Source organism: Colletotrichum paranaense (assembly GCF_030867605.1).
Source record: "Colletotrichum paranaense strain IMI 384185 chromosome Unknown Scaffold_3.1, whole genome shotgun sequence".
In the NCBI taxonomy this organism is placed as follows: domain Eukaryota; kingdom Fungi; phylum Ascomycota; class Sordariomycetes; order Glomerellales; family Glomerellaceae; genus Colletotrichum; species Colletotrichum paranaense.
Genome location: NW_026848961.1, coordinates 1893084 through 1913149, shown reverse-complemented (window position 1 = coordinate 1913149; position 20066 = coordinate 1893084). Strand labels below are relative to the sequence as shown.

General features: G+C 53.9%; 8 protein-coding genes across 8 annotated transcripts; 4 read left to right on the top strand and 4 right to left on the bottom strand.

The window, feature by feature from the left end:
- Window positions 1-382: 382 nt before the first annotated feature.
- On the top strand, window positions 383-895 carry CPAR01_04195 (uncharacterized protein; the record flags this gene model as incomplete). Its single annotated transcript, XM_060488476.1, has 1 exon — window positions 383-895. One exon carries the CDS (start codon window positions 383-385, stop codon window positions 893-895), a length of 513 nt encoding a protein of 170 aa, XP_060352682.1.
- A 468-nt stretch (window positions 896-1363) lies between these two features.
- Window positions 1364-3911, bottom strand: CPAR01_04194 (multicopper oxidase; the record flags this gene model as incomplete). The annotated part of the gene is made up of 6 exons (XM_060488475.1): window positions 1364-1966; window positions 2055-2814; window positions 2878-2992; window positions 3127-3380; window positions 3437-3558; window positions 3756-3911. 6 exons carry the CDS (start codon window positions 3909-3911, stop codon window positions 1364-1366), a joined length of 2010 nt encoding a protein of 669 aa, XP_060352681.1.
- Window positions 3912-4964: 1053 nt separating this feature from the next.
- Window positions 4965-6473, bottom strand: CPAR01_04193 (major facilitator superfamily transporter; the record flags this gene model as incomplete). Its single annotated transcript, XM_060488474.1, has 2 exons — window positions 4965-5477; window positions 5547-6473. 2 exons carry the CDS (start codon window positions 6471-6473, stop codon window positions 4965-4967), a joined length of 1440 nt encoding a protein of 479 aa, XP_060352680.1.
- Window positions 6474-7741: 1268 nt separating this feature from the next.
- CPAR01_04192 (pyoverdine/dityrosine biosynthesis protein) lies at window positions 7742-9486 on the top strand (the record flags this gene model as incomplete). The annotated part of the gene is made up of 3 exons (XM_060488473.1): window positions 7742-8135; window positions 8194-8574; window positions 8636-9486. 3 exons carry the CDS (start codon window positions 7742-7744, stop codon window positions 9484-9486), a joined length of 1626 nt encoding a protein of 541 aa, XP_060352679.1.
- Window positions 9487-9959: 473 nt separating this feature from the next.
- On the bottom strand, window positions 9960-12739 carry CPAR01_04191 (dihydroorotate dehydrogenase; the record flags this gene model as incomplete). Its single annotated transcript, XM_060488472.1, has 3 exons — window positions 9960-11524; window positions 11841-12235; window positions 12345-12739. 3 exons carry the CDS (start codon window positions 12737-12739, stop codon window positions 9960-9962), a joined length of 2355 nt encoding a protein of 784 aa, XP_060352678.1.
- A 981-nt stretch (window positions 12740-13720) lies between these two features.
- CPAR01_04190 (heterokaryon incompatibility protein) lies at window positions 13721-15121 on the top strand (the record flags this gene model as incomplete). The annotated part of the gene is made up of 1 exon (XM_060488471.1): window positions 13721-15121. One exon carries the CDS (start codon window positions 13721-13723, stop codon window positions 15119-15121), a length of 1401 nt encoding a protein of 466 aa, XP_060352677.1.
- Window positions 15122-16474: 1353 nt separating this feature from the next.
- On the bottom strand, window positions 16475-19018 carry CPAR01_04189 (uncharacterized protein; the record flags this gene model as incomplete). Its single annotated transcript, XM_060488470.1, has 1 exon — window positions 16475-19018. The coding sequence occupies one exon, from the start codon at window positions 19016-19018 to the stop codon at window positions 16475-16477; it is 2544 nt and encodes an 847-aa protein (XP_060352676.1).
- A 624-nt stretch (window positions 19019-19642) lies between these two features.
- Window positions 19643-19939, top strand: CPAR01_04188 (uncharacterized protein; the record flags this gene model as incomplete). The annotated part of the gene is made up of 1 exon (XM_060488469.1): window positions 19643-19939. One exon carries the CDS (start codon window positions 19643-19645, stop codon window positions 19937-19939), a length of 297 nt encoding a protein of 98 aa, XP_060352675.1.
- Window positions 19940-20066: the final 127 nt, after the last annotated feature.

Below are 20066 nucleotides of genomic sequence, written 5' to 3'. Positions count from 1 at the left end.
TAGAAGTCTTGTGCATAGCACATCATAGCCGTCTCGGTTCGACCTATTAACAGTAATTAAATCATTCAAAGTGGAATGAATATCCGGCGGTCTGGATCCTGGATTGCAGCGTGATTTCTACCTGTTTATTAAGGTTCATCGGGAGGAATTTGTACTAGCAAGTACCGCAGCGACCGGCTCTCAATACGGGTACACTACCTTGTTGGCATGACGATATTGTTCTGGCTATCTCAAGTGTTCATTTGCATTCCGCTCTCGCAGTCTCCACTTTGCTCTGAATAAATCAGCCCTTGGCCAACCGCGATCTTGTGTAACCATCACGATCACGTTTTCAACACAATCCGATTTCTTCGACAACTTCTTCTTAACTTTGAACAAAGCCATGGATCCTCATCTGCAAGTCTTAGTCAACCACTTGGTGATGATGGGCACCGTGTTCTCTGCAGTCGTGTTGGCGGTGTCCTTCATGACGGCGGCTATCGACATGCGTGAAGATAGCATCACACCACAACCTCAATGTCCAACCAGACCGAAACCGCGACTTGTCTTCTGGCTCCTTCTCTCGATTATACAGTCAATCATCATGCTCTTATGGATGGCTGGCTGTGTGTTGTTTGTGCCAGTCGCGGTCGTGCAGATGGCTATCTATTGCCCCATTGCGGTCATAGGCTTCGTCATCCAACAGACAAGCGGGCATCATTATGCCGCAGGAGTAGCTTCTAACATTTGGGACGCTACTATAAGTTGTGGAGTCGCACCTACAACCCTGAGAAAGCGGTCCCTTGATGCGACTCTCTGGCTTTCCGATGGTTTCTGGTCAAGGCGACAGTGTGGGGATCCCGAAGCACAAGAGCTGATGAATAAATCGCCGTGCAGGAACGAGAACATGGAATGATATTTGTTGAAGGGACCTTAAGGTCTCTTCTTGCAGCATTCCAGCTTTCGAAACGGCGAACACAGGATGTAACTGCGTACTAGAAGGTTGTTGGGACAAGAACTTGCATGGCATCGAGTGCCAAGCTTTCCATCTACAGAAGTTTAGCAAGTCCAGCTGTTCTAAATGGGATGATACGTCGTGTTTTTCGTCATATGGTGGACGATATAAAGCTTTTTTACATACATTTAAGCCTGGGCACGCTCTTATTTGGTGTAATATAAGGTACTTTAGTCGAAGAAACCGCCTGGGTGTAGAAGTGTTATTCTTTGTCCATGATTGAAGTGATTATATTAGATACTTAATTAGGTTAAAATCTGAAGGAATCAATTGAACTCCCCGCTATGCAAATTCCACTATGTCCATGTCAAGTGACGCTCCCAAAGGCAAATTAATCACGGAACAATCTGTCAGCTACATATCCACTTTTTATCGAAGCCCACTATCGAAAGGTAGAGCATTCTCGCCGTGTAATTGTACGTAGTCATCCCAGGCCGCGCAAACCTCGCGAACATCATCAGGGATCTTGCTTTGTCGGACTGTCTTTGGCTTGACCAAAAAGTTGATGTAGAGACCAACACTGGCGTGCCACGCAGTATGGCAATGGAAGCTCCAGATTCCTGGATTCTTTGCTTCAAACTGCACAACAAGATTTCCGTTACGCCGGAGAAGTTCCGTGTCGGCGCGGGCCGGGTTCTTGGGATACTTCAGAGTGCCGTTGTAGAACCCATCCGATTCGCTCAGGATCTGGAAGTCACCGCCATGGATGTGCATCGGATGGACGGAGAAATGGTTGTTCAGCACAACACGAACATGGCGGACATCGTCAGGAATCGTGGCCAAGATGTGCTGGGGATCCTTAAGATACTCGGCGTGACCATCTACTGCCTCGATGTACAACGGGCGGCTCCAGTCGGCTTTGAATGTCACATTATTCATCAGCCACTGATGATTGCCGCTAGCGTTTGATCTGAAGTCGATGTCGTAGAGAAGTGTAAGATCAGGCTTAGGGACACGCTTCTTGTAAATTGGCTTTTTCAAGTGAAGATCAGGCTACCAAGACAGGTTGAATTAGCATGACGAGCTAGTTGGAAGGGAGATTAAAATAAGTAGCACTTACATCACCGCATGTTGCAGTGAAGCTTGGCAGAGGCGCAACAGTTTTGGTGGCTGGAACGACCGTGGTGGGCGTCTCGTCATAGTAGATAGTGCCCAGTGTCTCGTTAACTTTGGTGGCGGCACACTGAATTCTTGAGCGCATGTAGTAAGACCGCTTCGGGTCTCCATTACCCTTGACAAGAACATCAGCTCTCATGCCGACACCGAGGATGATGTACTCCACTTCGTAAGGCTCTACAGGCACGAAGTCCATTGTGGTCACAATGATCTTGTGGCCGTCTATGGAAAAGATTTGCATAGCCTCGACACTTGTGTTGATCAACCGGAGCTTATGAACTTTGCCAGACTTGAATCTCAAGGATGCGCGTGGAGCATTACTCTTGCAAGTCGTATTCGCGGGAGCAAGTGAGCAGTTGAAGTGATTCATTCCGTTGATCAACTGGTTATTCGACTGAGGGGCGTAGACGCTGGTATCGTTACTGGTTGATATGGCATCCGAGGCAATCTTCTCGTAAGGGTAGTGATAATAGTCGGAGAGTGTGACGGGGCCCAAGTCGAGATCGTATTCGACGTGAGAGGGGCCGTAGATAACCATAGGACCCCACAGACCTCCGCCATACTGCAGCGCATGATGGCCATGGTACCATGTCGATCCATACGTGCTGGCTTTCCAGCGATAGGTGAAACTCCCACCAGGTACAATGGGACATTGCGTGATACCGCTGACTCCATCCATGAGTCCAGTCCCTTGCTGGTGTATGCTTGTAAGGACTTTAGCACGAAGTAGCCAACGGCTGTGGGGACGTGATTTATTCTGGACTCACCCATGCCAATGCATCGCTGTGCCTTCCTCTGGACCCGTGATGTTGTTGTGGACGGTGATCTCCACAATGTCCCCCCAGTTCGCCTCAACGAGAGGCCCAGGGAACTGGCCGTTGACTGTGAGAAGTGTTTGTTCTGTAGGCAATGACTATGATCAGTCACTGGCTAGGGGTAGGCGAAAAATGCGATCTGCCTTGCTCGATCGAAATAGAGATCATCTGATGGTGAGGCTAAGGGTTGATGTAACGTACCAAATCCATCAGGTGCTAGGACAGCCCGTTGTATCGTCCACTCGTATTTTCGCACGACACCAGTGTCAGGCACATTCTCAGGATCAGATTCGCATGTGCGGTTACCCCACGGTGGGCTAGCTTTCTTCTCGCTCGATTTGGCTCCCAAATATCGGGGCAAACAGGTTGGGGTTGGCGTAGTTGTGGAGATACTCGCCGCAGTCCCAGACAAGGCATGCACTGTCTGTGAGATACCCGAAAGGAGGCCACACAAGCTTGGAGTATGTTAGCGCTGACGAAGAATAGGCTCGCGTGAGAAGATTTGAAATACCTCAAGGCCGCTGATACTGAAGGCTTCATCTTGTTGTCGAAACCAAAGCCAAAGGCAGTGATGGAAGGGTTGAAGTGACAGTCAAACGGACCGAAAAGTGCGACCCAGACGTCTGCGTACGACTTATAACTAATGCATCAGAACTGAAAACACTGCCATCTGACTGTGCATTTCATTTATTTGAGAAGGCCCTCACGGAATTCGTTGAACTGCCTAGCCGGCCGGCGACATTCGTGATCCCGGCGCATAGGGTTAGTTTGCCCCCAGACTTACGCCAAGGGCAGAGGGAAAATAGAATGTCGGGATCCCAGGGTCTTACGGTGCTTCCGAGGTGGCACGCTCGTGGCTTTCCCGTCGGGTTGGGCTGAGCGTTGAACGACTGGGCAAGACGTCGAGCTGCATGTGGCTTGAAGCTGAAATGCCAGCAATTGAGGAGTTGCCGCACGCGGCCAACGCCACAATACCTGACATACATGGTTGCCATGCCGCTAAAGCACGGATCCGCCGGCATACTTGTAGACAACTTGTTTGCAAAGGTTGCTTGGTTTGATACTATGGTACTCATCGCATGGAGCCAGGGTCTGCTGCTGTGCTTGTTTGCTGCCGACCTGCAATTTGCCTGATAATTTATTGGTGCCATTGAGTGATACCCCTTGCTGTGGCAAGTGTGCTAAGATATTCTCGAGTACGCCACCTGATTGTTTTATTTCTGGTCTCGGAAACTTATTAGCTCTGTGTCACGTTCGTCGAAGCGTGGCACCGCACTGCTGGTTCTAGGGCTGTGGAACGAGCTAGGCTGGCTAGATCAAGTTGAGTGAGTCGACTGACTGGGCTCGCAGCGGCTTCCGTCGAATAGGAATAGCCACTTTGACAAAGGATTTAAGGTACGAGCTAAAGGCTAGCTCGCTTAAACTGATCTAGCCAAAGATGTCAAGCCGCTTGCATCCTACATCGATTTCAGTAAAGGGCTGTCAAGTGTCGTTCAGATGAATTTCTACTTTCCGATTCTCTTCAGCGAATAGGGCGGTTTACTCAAAGACGCCATAGCAACTAGCCGATTGGCGCCAAGCTCGAAACGGCTTCAAAGACCCTCTGGCCCGAATTCTGGGTAAGCCACGATAGCTCTAGAGTGCGAGCTTCTCTGCCTGATATCCGGTGAGGGGGAAGCTTCCAAGATTGCCAAGAATGTGCCGCAATTTCCGGTCTTGGATGATGGGCTTTGCTATGAGCCGTGAATAACATGAACGCGATGTGAGGGAAGCCCGTCAGAAGATTCTGATGCCATAGATTCGATGCGGGAGTTCGCCAATAGATATGGTGGTAAGTGATATTTCATTCTTTGGCAATGTTGTATACTTCGAATTCTCACCCTTGTCCCCAATAATCTAATCCAGAATCAAACGCCCTACGCCAATCCCCCCCGAGACTGGGAAACGCCATCCGATGCTTTTGCTACAGCAAGCGCAGTTGCATCAGATAAAAATATGGTATCCTTGAAAAAAGATGAAAAGGAAGGTGAACGAGAGTCTTAAATCCGCCAAAAGTCCTTCTGTCCAACCTGCTTTATCTTCGCAAGTGCAACCAAAAGACCACCCAGCAGCATGGAAGCGCCAGCAAATAGTTGCGCATAGAGGAAATCGCCGTGATTCAGCCCAACAAGACTTCCGCCAATGGGTGGACCAGCGAGACAAGCAAAACTGACAATGGTGAAGACCATGCCGATGCGTACCCCGAGCTTTGACATGTCCGACGTGACCTCGCCCATTGATGCCGTGAAGAGCGTCTGCACTGCGTTGGCGGTGAAGGCGTATGCAATGACCCAGGCGTAGAGTCCAGCCATGGAGCTCACGGCGATCCAGGCAAAGACGTTGAGGCTACTCAAAAGCAGTGATATAACGAGTGTTCTGAGAGGTTTGATGCTCTTGTCAGCGAGGTATGGGGGCACAAGTCGACCAATTATGCCCACGGCCGACATGACGATGAGGACAGTCAAGGCTCCGCTGTCATCGAGGTCGAGCTTGTTGCGACTGAAAAGGGGGACCTGGTGAGGAAGATGTTAGTCTATCATTTCTGATGAAAATGGCAAGAGACAATCCGTGAAGATACGTACATAATAATATGCGAAGTAGACGCCCAACAAGGCGAAGAACATGCCAACGGTGAATAAGAGGTACGGCAGTTCTTTGAAGGCTGACAGTTCGAGCAAGGGACCACCCTTGCGGGTCGCAGCTTTAGGTCGCGCAATGAGGTAGATGACGATGCTGTCAGCAAGAACCAAGAAACCCATAGTGCGAAGCGTCCACTGGATTCCCGTTCTTGGGATCATCTCACGAGCGATGATGGTAAAGATGACGGCACCGATGGGAGCACCGCAGGAACTGATCCCGAGCGCTAGACCCCGCCTCTTTGTGAAGTATTGCGAGACCAGCCAGACGAGCGCGGTGAAGTGCATACCGTTGCCGATACCCGTGGCGATGCCTTGTGACAGCAAAAAGTGCCAGTATTTGCTGGAGAATGAGGCTCCAAAGATGCCTCCGACTTGGAAGACGATGCCGGTGATCAAGATAATTCTGAAGTGGCCGGCGTCGATGAGTCTGCCACTCAGGGTTCCTAGGAGGAAAAGGAGGAATATTTGCATCGAACCGATCCATGAGATGTCGGAGGTTGAACTGTCCGGTAAAATTTTGACGTATGAAGCCTGGAAAACACCAAAGGCAGTGATGAAACCGAAGCCGTCTAATACGAGCAGAAATGCGACGAGGACTTGGAGCCAGCCTTGGAAACCACCGTCTGGCCCGTCAAGAACGGGAGGAACTAGTTCAGCCTTTTCTTCGTCTGCCTGTAGTGATCGTTGTTGGCCTTCGGAAAGGCTCTGGCTTTGGGGTCGGACATGATGCTCGTCGTTGTTGGACATGATTATTTGGTTGTGGTTGTAGTTTGTGGTGTGGGCGTGGTGCTCGGAAGGTGCCAGTTGATGGTGCTCATCGTATGGCACGCTTTGGACGATGGGCAGAGTTGGGAGATCTTTCTCCATCATGGCGACCCGAAATGTGAGCAACGTGAAGCTAGTTGGTCCAGTAAAGTTACCGAAGAATGGGAAGCAATTCGAGGAATGAATGCCAAACTTTCGATTGTGGATCAACTAGAACAGAAAACGAGGGGTTATCATGTCGACAAAAGGAAATCGAGATGCTCAAGACACAGAATGCTATACCGAGCCATTGGTTCTTTTACGGCAAATCGAAAATAGCTACCCAAAGTTTCCGGATACGGCATGTAATTGAGTTTACCAGACCAGCGCCTCGCTCACGGCGCCGGCGATACCAGCTCAGCCTGGCTGACTGGGACACACAACAGAGATGACCGGAATGCGACGGGCGAACCAACAAGTTCAAGACACATTTGGTGATGGATCATTTTCCCAGCTTCCCGAACTTAAAATCGGATGGGCTTAGCTCGAGCACTTAGGCCAGGACTAATCCAGACGTGTCAATCCATTGGCTGCCCTGCTCTGGGACTAGTAGCCGACAGCCAAGTCAAGCCTCTTCAGCCAAACGACACGGTTAGGGCTAGGTTGTGTTACGTTCCAAAAGCCTCCAAACGTGGGAGGTGCCTCCACAAGATTCATGGATACCACCAAGTTCCCATCTGTTCTTGGCAATCATGAAAATCAGGGGACGCACGCGCGAGCAGTGGGTAAAGCTAAGGATTCGTGCCCATCATGCCGGTATAGCCGGTGGTGACCTAGTCTCATCGCCGACACGAGGTAAGACAATGTCTTTTGCCTCCAGCCTGGGACCATCAGGTGTGCTTATTTTGAGTCAAGTCAGGTAAAGGTAGTTAGACCATTGAGAAAGGCAACGCGTACCCTCGGCCGCTCTGCAGGTGCATGCAGACACGGCCACTCCCATGTAACGATGCATATCCATGGCCAGACTCCAGCCTTGGCTTGGGGTAGCTCAGCCTAGACGCCACGGTGCACTGCGATTCAAGCCCGGGCTTCGACAATGGGAAAGTTTCCGAGTAGCGTCCTGAATGCATGCGGAATACTACGAGATATCCAGATGGCATTCTCTGAGGAGGTCCCTACCTATTCCAGGTTAAAGTGAATCTCAAGTATAAGAAGAATCTCCAAGACCAGCCATGGTTGATATCGATTATCTACAACCCAGATCATCCTCTTCCTCTAATACGATCAAACAACATTTCCTTTCTTCCTTCTTAAGTTCATTGCCATCGTCTTCCGGTATTCACTTTCCCTATCTCTTCTCAATTCCTTCTCCCATACCTAAGCAAATCATCAAAATGGCCATCTCCGCAGCAGACCCCGTCCCCGTGTCTCCCACGGACGCCAAGAAGCCGGCAGCCCCCACCGGAAAACTCATGGCGAGACCGGTTCTACAGCTCCGTGCTCCGACCTACAGACGCCCGAGTCTTGGCTCGGAGCTCAAGAGCCCCCTCAGCTCCATCTCTCCCCTCAGTGTCTCAGACTTAAGAAGCCCCCTCAGCCCTCTCAGGCAGATGCGTGTCGAGTTCTCCGACCTTGAAATCGGTTCTCCCATTGACCCCGTCGACCTGCAGCCTCCTGAACAGACGTTGAGGAGCCCTGTCAGCGCAACGAAAAGTCCCTTCAGTGCTTTCCATAGCCCTTTGAGAAATGCCAGCATCGATGCTGTCATCGACGATGTCGTTGAAGGAGGTGAGCTACATCCATCATTGTTGCTTCGAGAGCCATCCAACTAACACCCTGGATATAGATGCCCCTACCATCACAGAGACACTTCCCACACCTCCCCTCGAGCAGTCTTCTGAGCAAGTCGCTCACAAGATTCTGGACGTTCTCCAAGCATTCGGAAGACACATCATCCCCGAGGGCCAGGAGAACCACGAGTGGCTTGGACGCAAGATGTTCCACGGTCGTGTTGAGGAGTACGTCAAGAAGGGAGAGTCGGTCAAGATGATTATCCCTGCCTTCCCATGGAAGAGCATAAACCGCACCGACAAGGTGACGGGTGTTCTCCCTGATCTAGGAGAGGACCTGGCCCTTGCAAGACTCAACGACCTCTGCGTTGAGATTGGCAAGGTCTATACCCATGGTGCCGAGGTTCACATTGCCACTGATGGTTTGGTCTTCAACGGTAAGCCCTTCCCTTCCTGGATAGCCATACTTGTGTGTCCGATATCTAACTCGCCGATTAGACGTCGTCGGCATCTCAGACGACGAGACCTGGGAGTACGGCGCCACTCTCATGGACATGGCAGCGCAAAAGGGCTACGACGGCATCAAGCTCCTCCGCGTCATGGACTTCCTCGGCCTCACCAACGAGAACGAGCCCCTCACCAAGGAAAAGTACATGGAGCTTGTCGACGAGAGCCGCAAGACCCTTGAGGCTCAATTTGGCGACCCGGACAAGGACGTCCGCGCCCTCATGGAGACGGACAACGACACGCTCATGACCTACCGCGGCTTCATCCGCTTCCTCGAGACGGATCTTCGCAACAGTCCCGTTGCGGCCCACGCCACCTCGGGTCACAAGTACCGCAAGGTTGTCAAGGAGGTCGCCATGAAGATGATGATGCGCGCCGAGTCCTTCACCAAGATCATCCTCGCCACCTGCCCCGACCACGTCCGCCTCTCCATCCACCCCTCCAGCGGCGCCGTCAAGCTCTCCATGCCGCTGCTGGTCGAGAAGCACAACCCCGACGGCTTCCCCCGTACCCCCTGGCACAGCTCCATCGCCGTCTCCCTAGACGGCGGGTACCGTTCTCTGCACGCCAAAGACGTCCGCGACACGCACGACTTGGTCATGAGAGACGGCCGTCCTTGGTGCTTCCGTGAGAGGTCTGAGCTCTTTGAGCTCGGCGAGGATGTCGAGATTGAGCACCTTTACCCCACTGGGATCGAGGTGCGCCCTCGCGAGGAGAAGAATGGTGAGGTCAAGCTCAACGAGGCAGCCCGCGAGAAGCTGGTGAAGCTTGCTCAGCTTCAGCCTGTAACCGTTGTCGGCTTTGAGAATGCGCCCGAGTTTGTCCTCGCGGGCCAGGAGTAGACATAGTACCCGGTCTCAGTCTAGCATTTAGAGGAGAATCGGCGGTTTGCATTGCTAGGGCATCATCAACGGCATCATCGTGGAAAGAGGTGGCAGGAGAATATGATTGTACGCAGGAAAGGGTAGCTTGATAGGCGCCGATTGCTGCCAGGTCACACGGAGTCGGGCGTTTTGCAGTTGCTTTTCTCCCTCCTTTACAACGCCGCAAAGGCAATCAAATTAAAATACATCAAAATTCTTCAAACTTGTGTTGCGGAGAGGAACTTACTATGCGCGATTCCATCAATTGTTTGGTTAAGATTTTGGTGGGTTGCGGTGGCTCAGTTCTCGGGGTAGTCTCCTCAAGAGTCGGCGGGGTGGATTTCTCGGGGTCCGCACATTTGATCTACTCGATTCATACGATGAGAGCAGATGTCAAGAGCCCGGATTATTCTGCACTGAGCAGTCAATCTTCTATTTGTTAAGTTGGTATTCTACGCCTGGTCCTTGATCTCCCGTTTTATCTTTGTAATTGTTCCCGGTCCACCGTACGTCAAGCCAGTGTACACCATGGCCACGCTGGCGCCCGCATTGAGGATCTTGAGCGCCTGCTCTCCATTTGTAATGCCGCCTGTCGCGAAGATGACCTTTCTCGGTGTATCCTTGCCCTCGATCAAATCGTGAAGCTTGCCGGAGAGGGAGCCGTCAACATCAGGAATAGCAGCCGCCTCCTCGGCCGAGCCGGTTTGGAGGGTCTGGGCATCGAGCTTCTTGCGATATCTTCCGACCAGATCCAGGGTTCTGCTGTACATGGCGGGTCCCGAGTAACCACCCGTCTCCTGCAGCGCCTTCTGCTCCTTGACAGTAAGCTTGACGCCTTGGGGAACGATGCCTGTGCGACGGTTGGTGGTGTTGCCCACGATGACACCGTCGACACCGCTGCTGCAGACAGCCTGGACGATACCCTCAATTTGGGCATCCTCCTCCTCGTCAGGGGAGACCTTGACCATGACCTTGGGGGCGACCTTGCGGTCGACCTTGCGAGCCTCCTGAACCACGGCACCCAACAGCCTCGTCAGAGGCTCGGTGGCCTGCAAGTCGCGGAGACCAGGGGTGTTTGGGCTGCTCACGTTGACCACCAGGATATCGGCATACCTGGCAAGACGTTGCACGCAGTAAACGTAGTCCTGAGCAACGGCATTGACATCTTTTTGGTCCGTCTCCTTGTTCTTGGCAATCTGCACAGCCAGCAATCTGCCGGGAAGCAAACTGCCAGCAGGGACACCAGCCTCGCCGTCCAGAACCTCCTGCTCCGTCGCGCCAACCTTGCGAGCGAACTTGCGCACGCGCTCCCTCAGGGTGATGGCCATGCTGTCGGCACCCCGCGAGTTGAGACCGTATCGATTGATCATGCCGTCGAGACTGGGAACGCGAAAGACACGCGGGCGAGGGTTGCCGTCCTGCGGGCGGGGCGTGCAGCCACCAACCTCAACGATGCCGGCACCGAGGGCGAAGAGGGCGTCCGGAATGTCGGCGTGCTTGTCGAGGCCGGCGCTGATACCGATGGGGTTGGACAGTTTCATTCCGTAGACTTCCGTCGCCAGAGCAGGGTGTTCGACGAGGGTTCTATCGCGTTCGCGGATGTGTAGGCCGAGATCGTAGAGAGTTTTCATCATGCCAGTGCCGGCGTGGTGAGCGTCCTCGGCGTCGCTCCATGCAAAGCGCATCAACATGGGTGACAATGCGTGGATAGAGGCCCTCGTATCGGTTACATAGAGATAGGAGACGTAGAGGGAACCGACGAGGGCAATGCTGTACAGGCCAGTTTTCAGACCCGAACCGGCCTGGGATTCCGTCGAGGAGCCGGTGCCAGTAGAAGCATGACGTCGGGGGATGTTGCTAGGGAGTCTGGGGCGGACGGTGGTAGGATTTCTGGCGGATCGGAGGGCGGACTGCACGCGGCAGGATCGCAGGCAGATGGACGCCATTGCAGAGAAGAGTTGCCGGTCCTGGCCAGCACTCAATGGCTCAGCGTTGGGTAGGTTTTGAGGGTTGTGATCTGGACGAGGTCAAGGGCCCGAAGGCGGAATGGGCGCGAAGTTTGGGGTGCACATTTGGCATCGCTCTAGCACGGAGGGTACAGTGTCAGTACAGTGGCGGCTAACACGGTACAAAGTCTAAGGTATTTTTTTCTAAGAATAAAATCGTATCATATCATGACGTTCTCCATGTCTGTATGGTCCGTCTCCGTCTAGCCCAACGCCGTCCGATGCACTACAAAAGAAAATGATGCTGCCAAAGAATGTCTAGGATATCTATGCTTTCCGCTCCTCTCCTCTACGTCGTCAAAGTTCAAGCCTCCATCTTTACCGAACTTTCGTGAGCAGCGATGGCCGGCACCGCATGCGATCTCTCTTGTACTTCCTCTGCCTCCTCGACGACCTCAGCCTGTCTGTTCAAGAAACTCAGATAGGTCTGCCATCCGACAGCAATCACGCCCGAGAAGACGCTGCGGTATTCCATCGGGATGAAAGAGAAGCTGAAGGCCGTCACGGCAGGCCACAGCTTGCACGAGTTAACAATACTCACGGGCACACATTGTCGGATGCGGTCGATGATTTGGTCGAAGTTGTCGCCAGCAAGGAACGCCTGCATGCCGAAGAAGTACGAGTTGAATATGGGTGTGAAGCACACCTGGTTCACCACGACCTTTGTGGCCAGCGAGAGGAGCCTCGAGGCATAGTTGAAGTTCTGGGAGAGGAAGATGAACCTGCCAAACACAATACTGCGTCAGTCGCTGTTCGAATAGACGGAAACCACACGGGAGCTGCGAGCACACGCACGAGCACGAGCACGAGAACGAGAACGACCGAACCTACCATTTATAACTGGGAATAGAAGAAATGGCGCCAATGATCAGGGAGCGCATCGTCCGTTCTGGGTTGTAGTCGTTGCCGCTCATGTTCTGGGCCGAGAGGTCGGCGCAAAAATAGATGACCAAGGAGCTGATGAACTGCGTCGTCAGAGGCCTCTTGCGCTGGGCTCGGGCATAACCCTCCCCGGCGCGGGTCAAGGGCCCGAGACGCTGCCATAACGGAATTGTGGTGATGGTGTTTGGCACGGGAATAGGATCCTCTGCCCTCTTCGGCTTGGGTACTTCGGAACTGGAGTTGGCGCGGCGCTGTTGCTGCTGTGCCAAGCGATTTCGCAATCCTTGGGCTCCGAGTGTTTGACGGCGCAAGAACACTCGGAACAGTGTTGTGGTCGTTGCCATGCTCGGTTCGGTTCGATTGTGAAGTACGGTAGGTGTTATTGAGGGATCATAGTCGAAGTTGTCGAGGGAGAGATTTGCAAGACGTCTCTCCGTCCAAAGTAATCTACTCTTGGTACTTTACCTACTGCGTAAGGAAGGGTATGCCGAGAAGTATGGCCGAGATGATGCCCCAAAGGCGTAGGGCGGCATGGACACACGCACACACTGTCACACACCCTCCCAGCACACTCATTTGGCAGTCACCCACATCCACCCACCCTGGACTTCCCGCCTGTGCCCGCCTGGACCCCTGAAGAGCAAACCGGGAAAGTGCGGCAGTGGCATTGCCGACGCCGATGGCGGCCCTTCCGTCGGGGTCCGGGCCCTGCAAGAGTGGGCCCTTTTGATGTTTCTCTTCTTGTTTCTGTTTGGTCTGTTGTTGCGTGCTTATACCTACTCTGTGCTTGTACCGGTACCTTACGTAAGGTCGACTTAGGCACGTGCAGCTGCCAGGGGTGACAGGCCCTCGCTTAACGCCTTGCATCGCCACCCGTCGCCATCCGCATGACCCTTACCGCCAGCTGGCGTCCGCCCTCAGCTGCCCCTCCCCCAGATGTCACTCGGGAGCTGGCGGGGCACCTGTGTCCACCTGCGCACCACACTTGACTTACACACCTCTAATCACCAAGCCGTATGCTCCCGTCTCGTGACAGTTTGCCTTCTTCTATTTGAGCTTCTCAAAAAAACACCAGGATTGCTATCGAATAATCTCTTCGCTTGTCACTAAGTCACTCAACAAGGCGTCGGTCGAACTCATCATGGTAGCACCCTAGACTGTGCCCAAGTCGTACAAGGCTGTTGGGCTGTAACACATCTCTCCCGCCGCCTCTACAGCACTTACCTTTGGTTGCCTTGCCTGGTCTGATTACTCCATACAGAATAACAAGGCTTCGGTACCAAGATCGAAGGGACGAGGAAGGCACCACAGACATCACCATCAATATGTGGCTTCTCGATACAACCACCTACGAACCGCGCATGTTCATCATCGGCAGTACTGTGCCCCCCTACGCCATCCTCTCCCATACTTGGGGATCCGATGAGGTGACCTTCCAAGACATCCAAAACCTGCCCCTGGCATCCAAGAAAGCCGGCTTCATCAAGATTCAGGGATGCTGCACTCAAGCACTGCGTCACAACATTGGATGGGCCTGGATCGACTCCTGCTGCATAGACAAAACCTCCTCCGCAGAGCTGTCCGAAGCCATCAACTCCATGTACACCTACTACCTCCTCGCCCGTGTCTGCTTTGTCTACCTCGCCGACGTACCGCCCCTATCCTCGTCCCCTTCCATGGACCGGCTCTCATCACTCGCTTCTTCCAAGTGGTTCACCCGCGGTTGGACACTCCAGGAGCTCATCGCGCCCCGGCGGACAATCTTCTACACCTCGGACTGGTCCCGTCTCGGAACCAAAGGCGTCCATACCGATGAACGCCCCTTCATCCAGGCCCTCTCCTCCATCACAGGAATCTTTGAATCTGTCCTCGCCAAAACTCGCCACCCGCGCGACTATTCCGTCGCAGAACGCATGTCCTGGGCAGCAAATCGCCAGACCACCCGCGCAGAAGACCTGGCCTACTGCCTCATGGGCCTCTTCGGCGTCAATATCCCCGTGTTGTACGGCGAAGGGCTCAAGCACGCGTTCCAACGTCTCCAACACGAGATCATACGGGCATCTCCCGACGAAACTATCTTCGCGTGGAGGGCGGATCCGCAGCAGCAGCTTGTGGACCCGTACACGGGCGAACGCCGATCCAGAACTGTGACGTCGGGCTTGCTCGCCGACTCGCCCGCCGATTTTGCCCACTCACACGACGTCCACCAGCGCGCGTTGCTCCCGCCGTCTCCGTTTCGGGAGTTCAGCATGACCAACATGGGCCTCTGCATCACTGCCAACCTTGTGCGTTTGACGCCTGCTACCGGCGGCGGGCCCCGTGGCAGTCCGGCTCCACAGACCGTGTTTGTGGTGCCTATCGGTGCGAGCGGCCGGTCAAACGAAACCTCGCCGCGTACCCGGGTTGGATTGTATTTGGAGCCGGTGCTCGTAGCGGCGAGTCGCGCAGGACACAAGACTTCGTACTTTCGCCGTATCATGTGCGATAAGTTTTGTTTTGCGTCGACTGGCGAGTTTCCGCAGGCCGAGCTTGCCAATATTTACATCCTCGAAGACGATCAGTTCGCCGAGATGCAATTCGCGGATAGGCCTCCTACTCCAAGACCAGGCTCAGCGTCAGGATCTGGCTCGGATGGGGGAGGAGGAAATTGGTCGCCGTCGATTGGGGCTAGGTTATCGCTCTCGCCCAGTCCGTCTCCCAGGCCTTTTCCAAAGAGTATTCTCTAATAAACGTATAGACGATGATAGTCATAATGGAAGGAAAGAGAAAGTCAGGAAAGAGAAAGTCAGGAAAGAGAAAGTCAGGAAAGAGAAACTTAGGAAAGAGAAACTTAGGAAAGAGAAACTTGGAATAGAGAAGTATAGCTTGAAGGAGGTACTTGTTCAAATGAGGTTGGGAAATAGTAGACAAAAACAATGCGTGGCTTTTGTAGAGATACCCCGGCTCTCTATACATAAGAGGGACCAGATACATGACGGAAAAGGAATTGCAAAAGGACACCAAGTCAAATTAGAGTGTTCAGAGCAAATACGTTCGTTTCAAGGTTTCTCATTCACCTGATACACCTACAGTGTACCACTACTCCAGAACACGAGTTACTCGGGTATCTCATCCAGGAAAACCCTCCTGCTGTTATGCCTTTACTACATACATGATTTCCTCCCCTTTGAGCCAAAATGGCAGCGCATCGCCGCGAATGCTCGCTCTTTTCCGATTTTTCCCGATCCTCCTCTGAATTCCCCTCCTTTCGTGCTGTTTTCCTCATCCCCGAATCTAGGTTGTTTTCCCGTCTCCTCGGAGAGAATCGCAGAGCATTCATCAAAGGAGTGCGCAGACGTGCTGTCACTGCCGGTCTAAGGGGTTGGTTGTTTGGCGCGCAACTGTGACCCTTCCACAGGGTCACATTGAAGAAACAAAAAAATCTCAAATCATCTCGCTTCCCCCTCCTACTCCTCCTCCCACATTCTCCTTCGGAAAAGGATTGTGGGGGAAAGTGGAAAGGTGGAAGGAGATGTGGTATCAAACGTTGTATTCCCGAGAACATGAAACGAAGAAACAAGTGCCACCGCACAAAAACGCGTACGTAGAGAACGCGTCGTCATCGTCGTCGGCGGAAAGAAGAAAGGTGCGGGTCGTTAAGGTCGTATCGTACATCAGATGAATCGAAGAGGAGCCTACGACTCTCGAGGCAAGTTCCGCGTCGGTCGGTGTTGGGTGTCGTTATAGGCGGCGAGGAGAAGAGTCGCATAGATTTTTGAGAGCGAGGGCGAAGATGTAGAAAGGAGTCGATGAAGCCAGCCAAGTTTGAGAGCATATCCGGATTTTTGTCGTTTTCCAAGTGTTTTTGTGGTTTTTGTCGTCAGTGGCAAGGAAATAGTATGTAATGAGTGAATATGGTCGGTGGATAGATCGAGTTGTAAAGAAATTGATAGCGAGCGTCGGGTGTCGATATATATTTCGACGTAGAAAGATGATAAGGAAATGTTGAGTGATTGTACGTCTCATAGGCTTGGCTGGCGATTCATCTTCCCCTGTTCATTAGCAAAACATCTTCAGTAATCCCCCGAAATACAATCTCATCAAAATACTGCGTCAGTGCTCCTCCTGTGGTCAACGCTTGAGCGGGGCGAAACCTCGAGCATCTTGGTGCTCCCGGCGCTCACATGCCTGGCGTTGCCCCTGCTGAGGCTCACGCTCGTGGCGCGTTGAAGCTGGGGCGTCTCGCCTTCTTCGGAGCCCTCGGGCGACGACATGCCGTCTTCTCCATATGACTTCAGCATGCCTTCGCGGCTCTTGACCCTCTGATGTTGCACGACGGTGGCGCGCTGCCTGTCGACCGACCCCCACTTCATATCCGCATCTTCCATCACCTCGTCCTCATCACTGCTGGGGAACGCGTCGCCGGTCGACTTGCGCGGGGTACGTTCTTCGTCGGCAAGCATTTCGCGGGACGGCGTGGCGAGGTTGGAGAGGTACTCATCGTCGGCGAGTTCTTCCTCCGTATCGTTGGGCGATGCAGAGTGGCTAACGTTCTGAGGCGGGAGGCGTTGCATGCTGCCGCGCATGCCCGACGAGCGGCGGGCGCCAACGCGGCCGGAGAGCCATGATCCTTCAGAGTCGATAGACGCAAGGGAAACAGGCTCGGGGGATGGCTGGATGCTGTGTCGCAGCGACGTGGGCGTCTGCCTCATCTTCTCCAGCTTCTCCATCTTCTCATCGACGCGTCGCAGGTCTGATGTCGGTGTGTCATGTCTCACGGCAGGCGTATCCTGCTGCGAAATCTCTCCCGACTTGGACTCTGAGACAACGGGCAGAGGCATTTCCACTTCCGGGGACCCTACACGCGAGTCGGGTGGGCTGAGGGGCAGTTCGGGCAAATCCTCCCTGAAGCGCGACCTGGTCCGCTTAGGAACGCCGTTGCTGACCTTGCGAGGAATGTAGTTGACAGGTGGGGGGATCGCTGGCATCGGCACTTGTACCGGCGCCGCGGCCGCCTCTTCCTGTTGCTGGGGCACATGCGTTGCCGACTGCGAGTAGATCTGCGCGGCGGCGGCTGATGCCTGCATTGTCTCGCGCGACGTATTCGAGAAGGAAGACGGTCCCGAATTTCTCCTGTTTCTCTTGCCCAGGCGGAAAAGCGCCGAGAAAGAGATGCGAGCGCGAGTATCCTTGCGGGAGATCTCGCCCTCATCCTGTCTTGACGAGTATTGCGAGATTGCGTGCTGGTCAGACTCTGTGGCATTGGGCGATCTTGATCTTGAAATCCTCCGCAGGAAGCTCCTCTTCAATCTCATGCTGGCCTTGGGCGTAAGTTTCGTGCTCGTCTTGCGCTCTGGGGCGGGCTGCGCAGGCAGCGTCGGCGAGGGCGGTGCCTCTGGCGGGATGCTGGTCGTCCGGTGAAAGTGTTGGATGGCCGCTGGTTCCGGCTCGATGTCCATCGTCTCGGGTTGCGGTTCCTGCTCCTGTTCATGCTCCTGCGTCTGCTCCTGCTCCGGCTCAGAGTCCTTGGTCGTTGAAATCTTTCTCGATTGCCGTGATGAACTCCATGACCGTCTCCTGGAAGAGGTAACCACTGCAGACGCTGCGTCGATCCCCAATCCGAGTTCGCGGCCGAGAACACCACGTTCCAAGTTGACCGGCGGCGGTGACCCGCTGTGACGGGCTTCTGCCACGGCCTCGCGCTGCTTCTCTGATCTCCGTGCCAGTCTCCTTTCTATCCGTTCCTGGTCTCTTTGGCGTTTCCTCTCTCGCCTCCTGTTATCCCTCTCCATCAGTTCTCTCAGGTCGGCGGCGTCCAAATCATCCGCAAAGCTATCGACCCTCTTGTGTGCCCTCACAACTGACTCGGGCACCCTCTCTGAAACTTTCCTCTTTTGCTGCTGTGTGCGCGATGGCGCCGAACCATGTCCGGGACCCCATCGTGGGTATACTGCGTATCGTAATGTTGGTCGGGGCGATAGTGCCTCGAGGGCAGAGACTCGGAACGAGTGTAGCTCCGTGTCGGATGACATGCTGGAGTGAATCGATATCGGTAATGAAACGTCCGACTGCGGGTTTTCGAAGCTCCTACGGAAGCCGAGGCCGGTCTTGAGTCTCTTGCTCTGCTTCCTAATGGGCCGCCCTGACGTCCAAGGATCGGCCGCCGGTCGTACCGGGGCGAAGTTTGCCATGGCCTTGATTTCCGCCTCACGATCCGTCTCTTCTCTCCTCCTCTTGCTGGTCTTGCGTCGAGAGGACCTCGACGGTTGGCCGTGGCGTGCATTATGTAGGGTTGGCGCCCGCTGCCACGCGGGATCCCCTTTTTCTTCTCCGTCATTTCGGTCGGCTGGGAAGAGCCCTGTCGACCGGCCAGGTCCTAGTGGAACCGAGCCTTTTTGCCCCGCGACACGGATGGAGTCATTGCGACCGGGGGAGAAGCTGTAGGTGCGTTCCCTTCTGGGCGCCGGTTGCTGCTTCTCGAGGCGCTGCTTCTTCGGCATGGCCGCCCTCGGCGCAGTGGCTTCGACCGCCGTGAGACGTCGTGCTTGTGAGGATGATGTTGGTGGTGCCTCGACATCTGAGAAGTTTGCGCCGCTTCGCGAGCGTTTGCGACCGCTCCTCCGGCGGAAGGGCCAAAGTGCCATTTTCCCATCAGCCAACGCGAGAAAAGCGTCGTGGTCAGTGGGCAGAGTACGTGTGTGATGATGAGTTATCGAAGAATACTGGGGTGTTTGTCAAAGGACCAATGTCTGAATGGTTGCATGATCGTTGGCGTATTATTCAATATCGATGAATAGTAGCATATGTGTGTCCGTAAAGTATCCGTACTCCGTAGTGTGTGATCAGTGAGGGTGAACGGGCGGTCTCGTTTAGATCTCAATGCTTCCTGCTGACCAGAATCGCCACCAGTTTCGCAATGGACGAGTAAAACGAGAGGTGTGCTGGGGTTGTCCCGAGCCAAAGGAAATGCGGAAGCTTGTCTGCTTAAAGAAGGATCCGGGATTGTGCAGCAAATATGGGATTGGGTCTTTGGAGGAGAGGGTATTGGCCGGGCTTGTTTAAAGCGAGTGGAGGGAGGAGAGACAAGAGACTAAGAGTGTGGTGTCCGTAGGTACGGGAGTGACGGAGCAATATGGATAGCAAAAGCAAGGTCGGTATCAGTACCTCTCCTTTTTTAGTTCGAGGATTAAAAAGAGGGACAAATAGTCATATGCAATCAATGTATTCGTAAAGTGGCAATAGCTGGGCTAGATATGATGGAATGACGAATGCGGGAACCCTCACAGATCCAGCAGGCTTCTCGCGAAAGAGACCAGACACGAGACGGGGCACGCCTGAGCAAGACTCACCTTCTCTCTTCCTTGGACTCTGCCCTGGGTCGACCTGACCTGGTGGTTGCTGCTGCTGTTGCTGCTGACCCTGCCTCTGCTTCTACCTCTTCTTCTTCTGCTGCTGCTGCTGCTGCTGCTGCTGCTGCTGCTGATGGGGACCCTGGCAAGGACTGGGGGAGAACTTGTTGCTTGGCTGGGCTGGCTGGCTGGCTGGCTGGCTGGCGCCGTTGCTAGTAGCTTTCTGCCGGCGCCGTTGCTGGAGCGGTACCTTGCGGTACCTTTCCGAACTAGGCCATCGAGTGGCAGGGTAAGGGAGCATAAGCCGGGACCTTTGGGGGACCACCAGATCAGACCAGGAGGG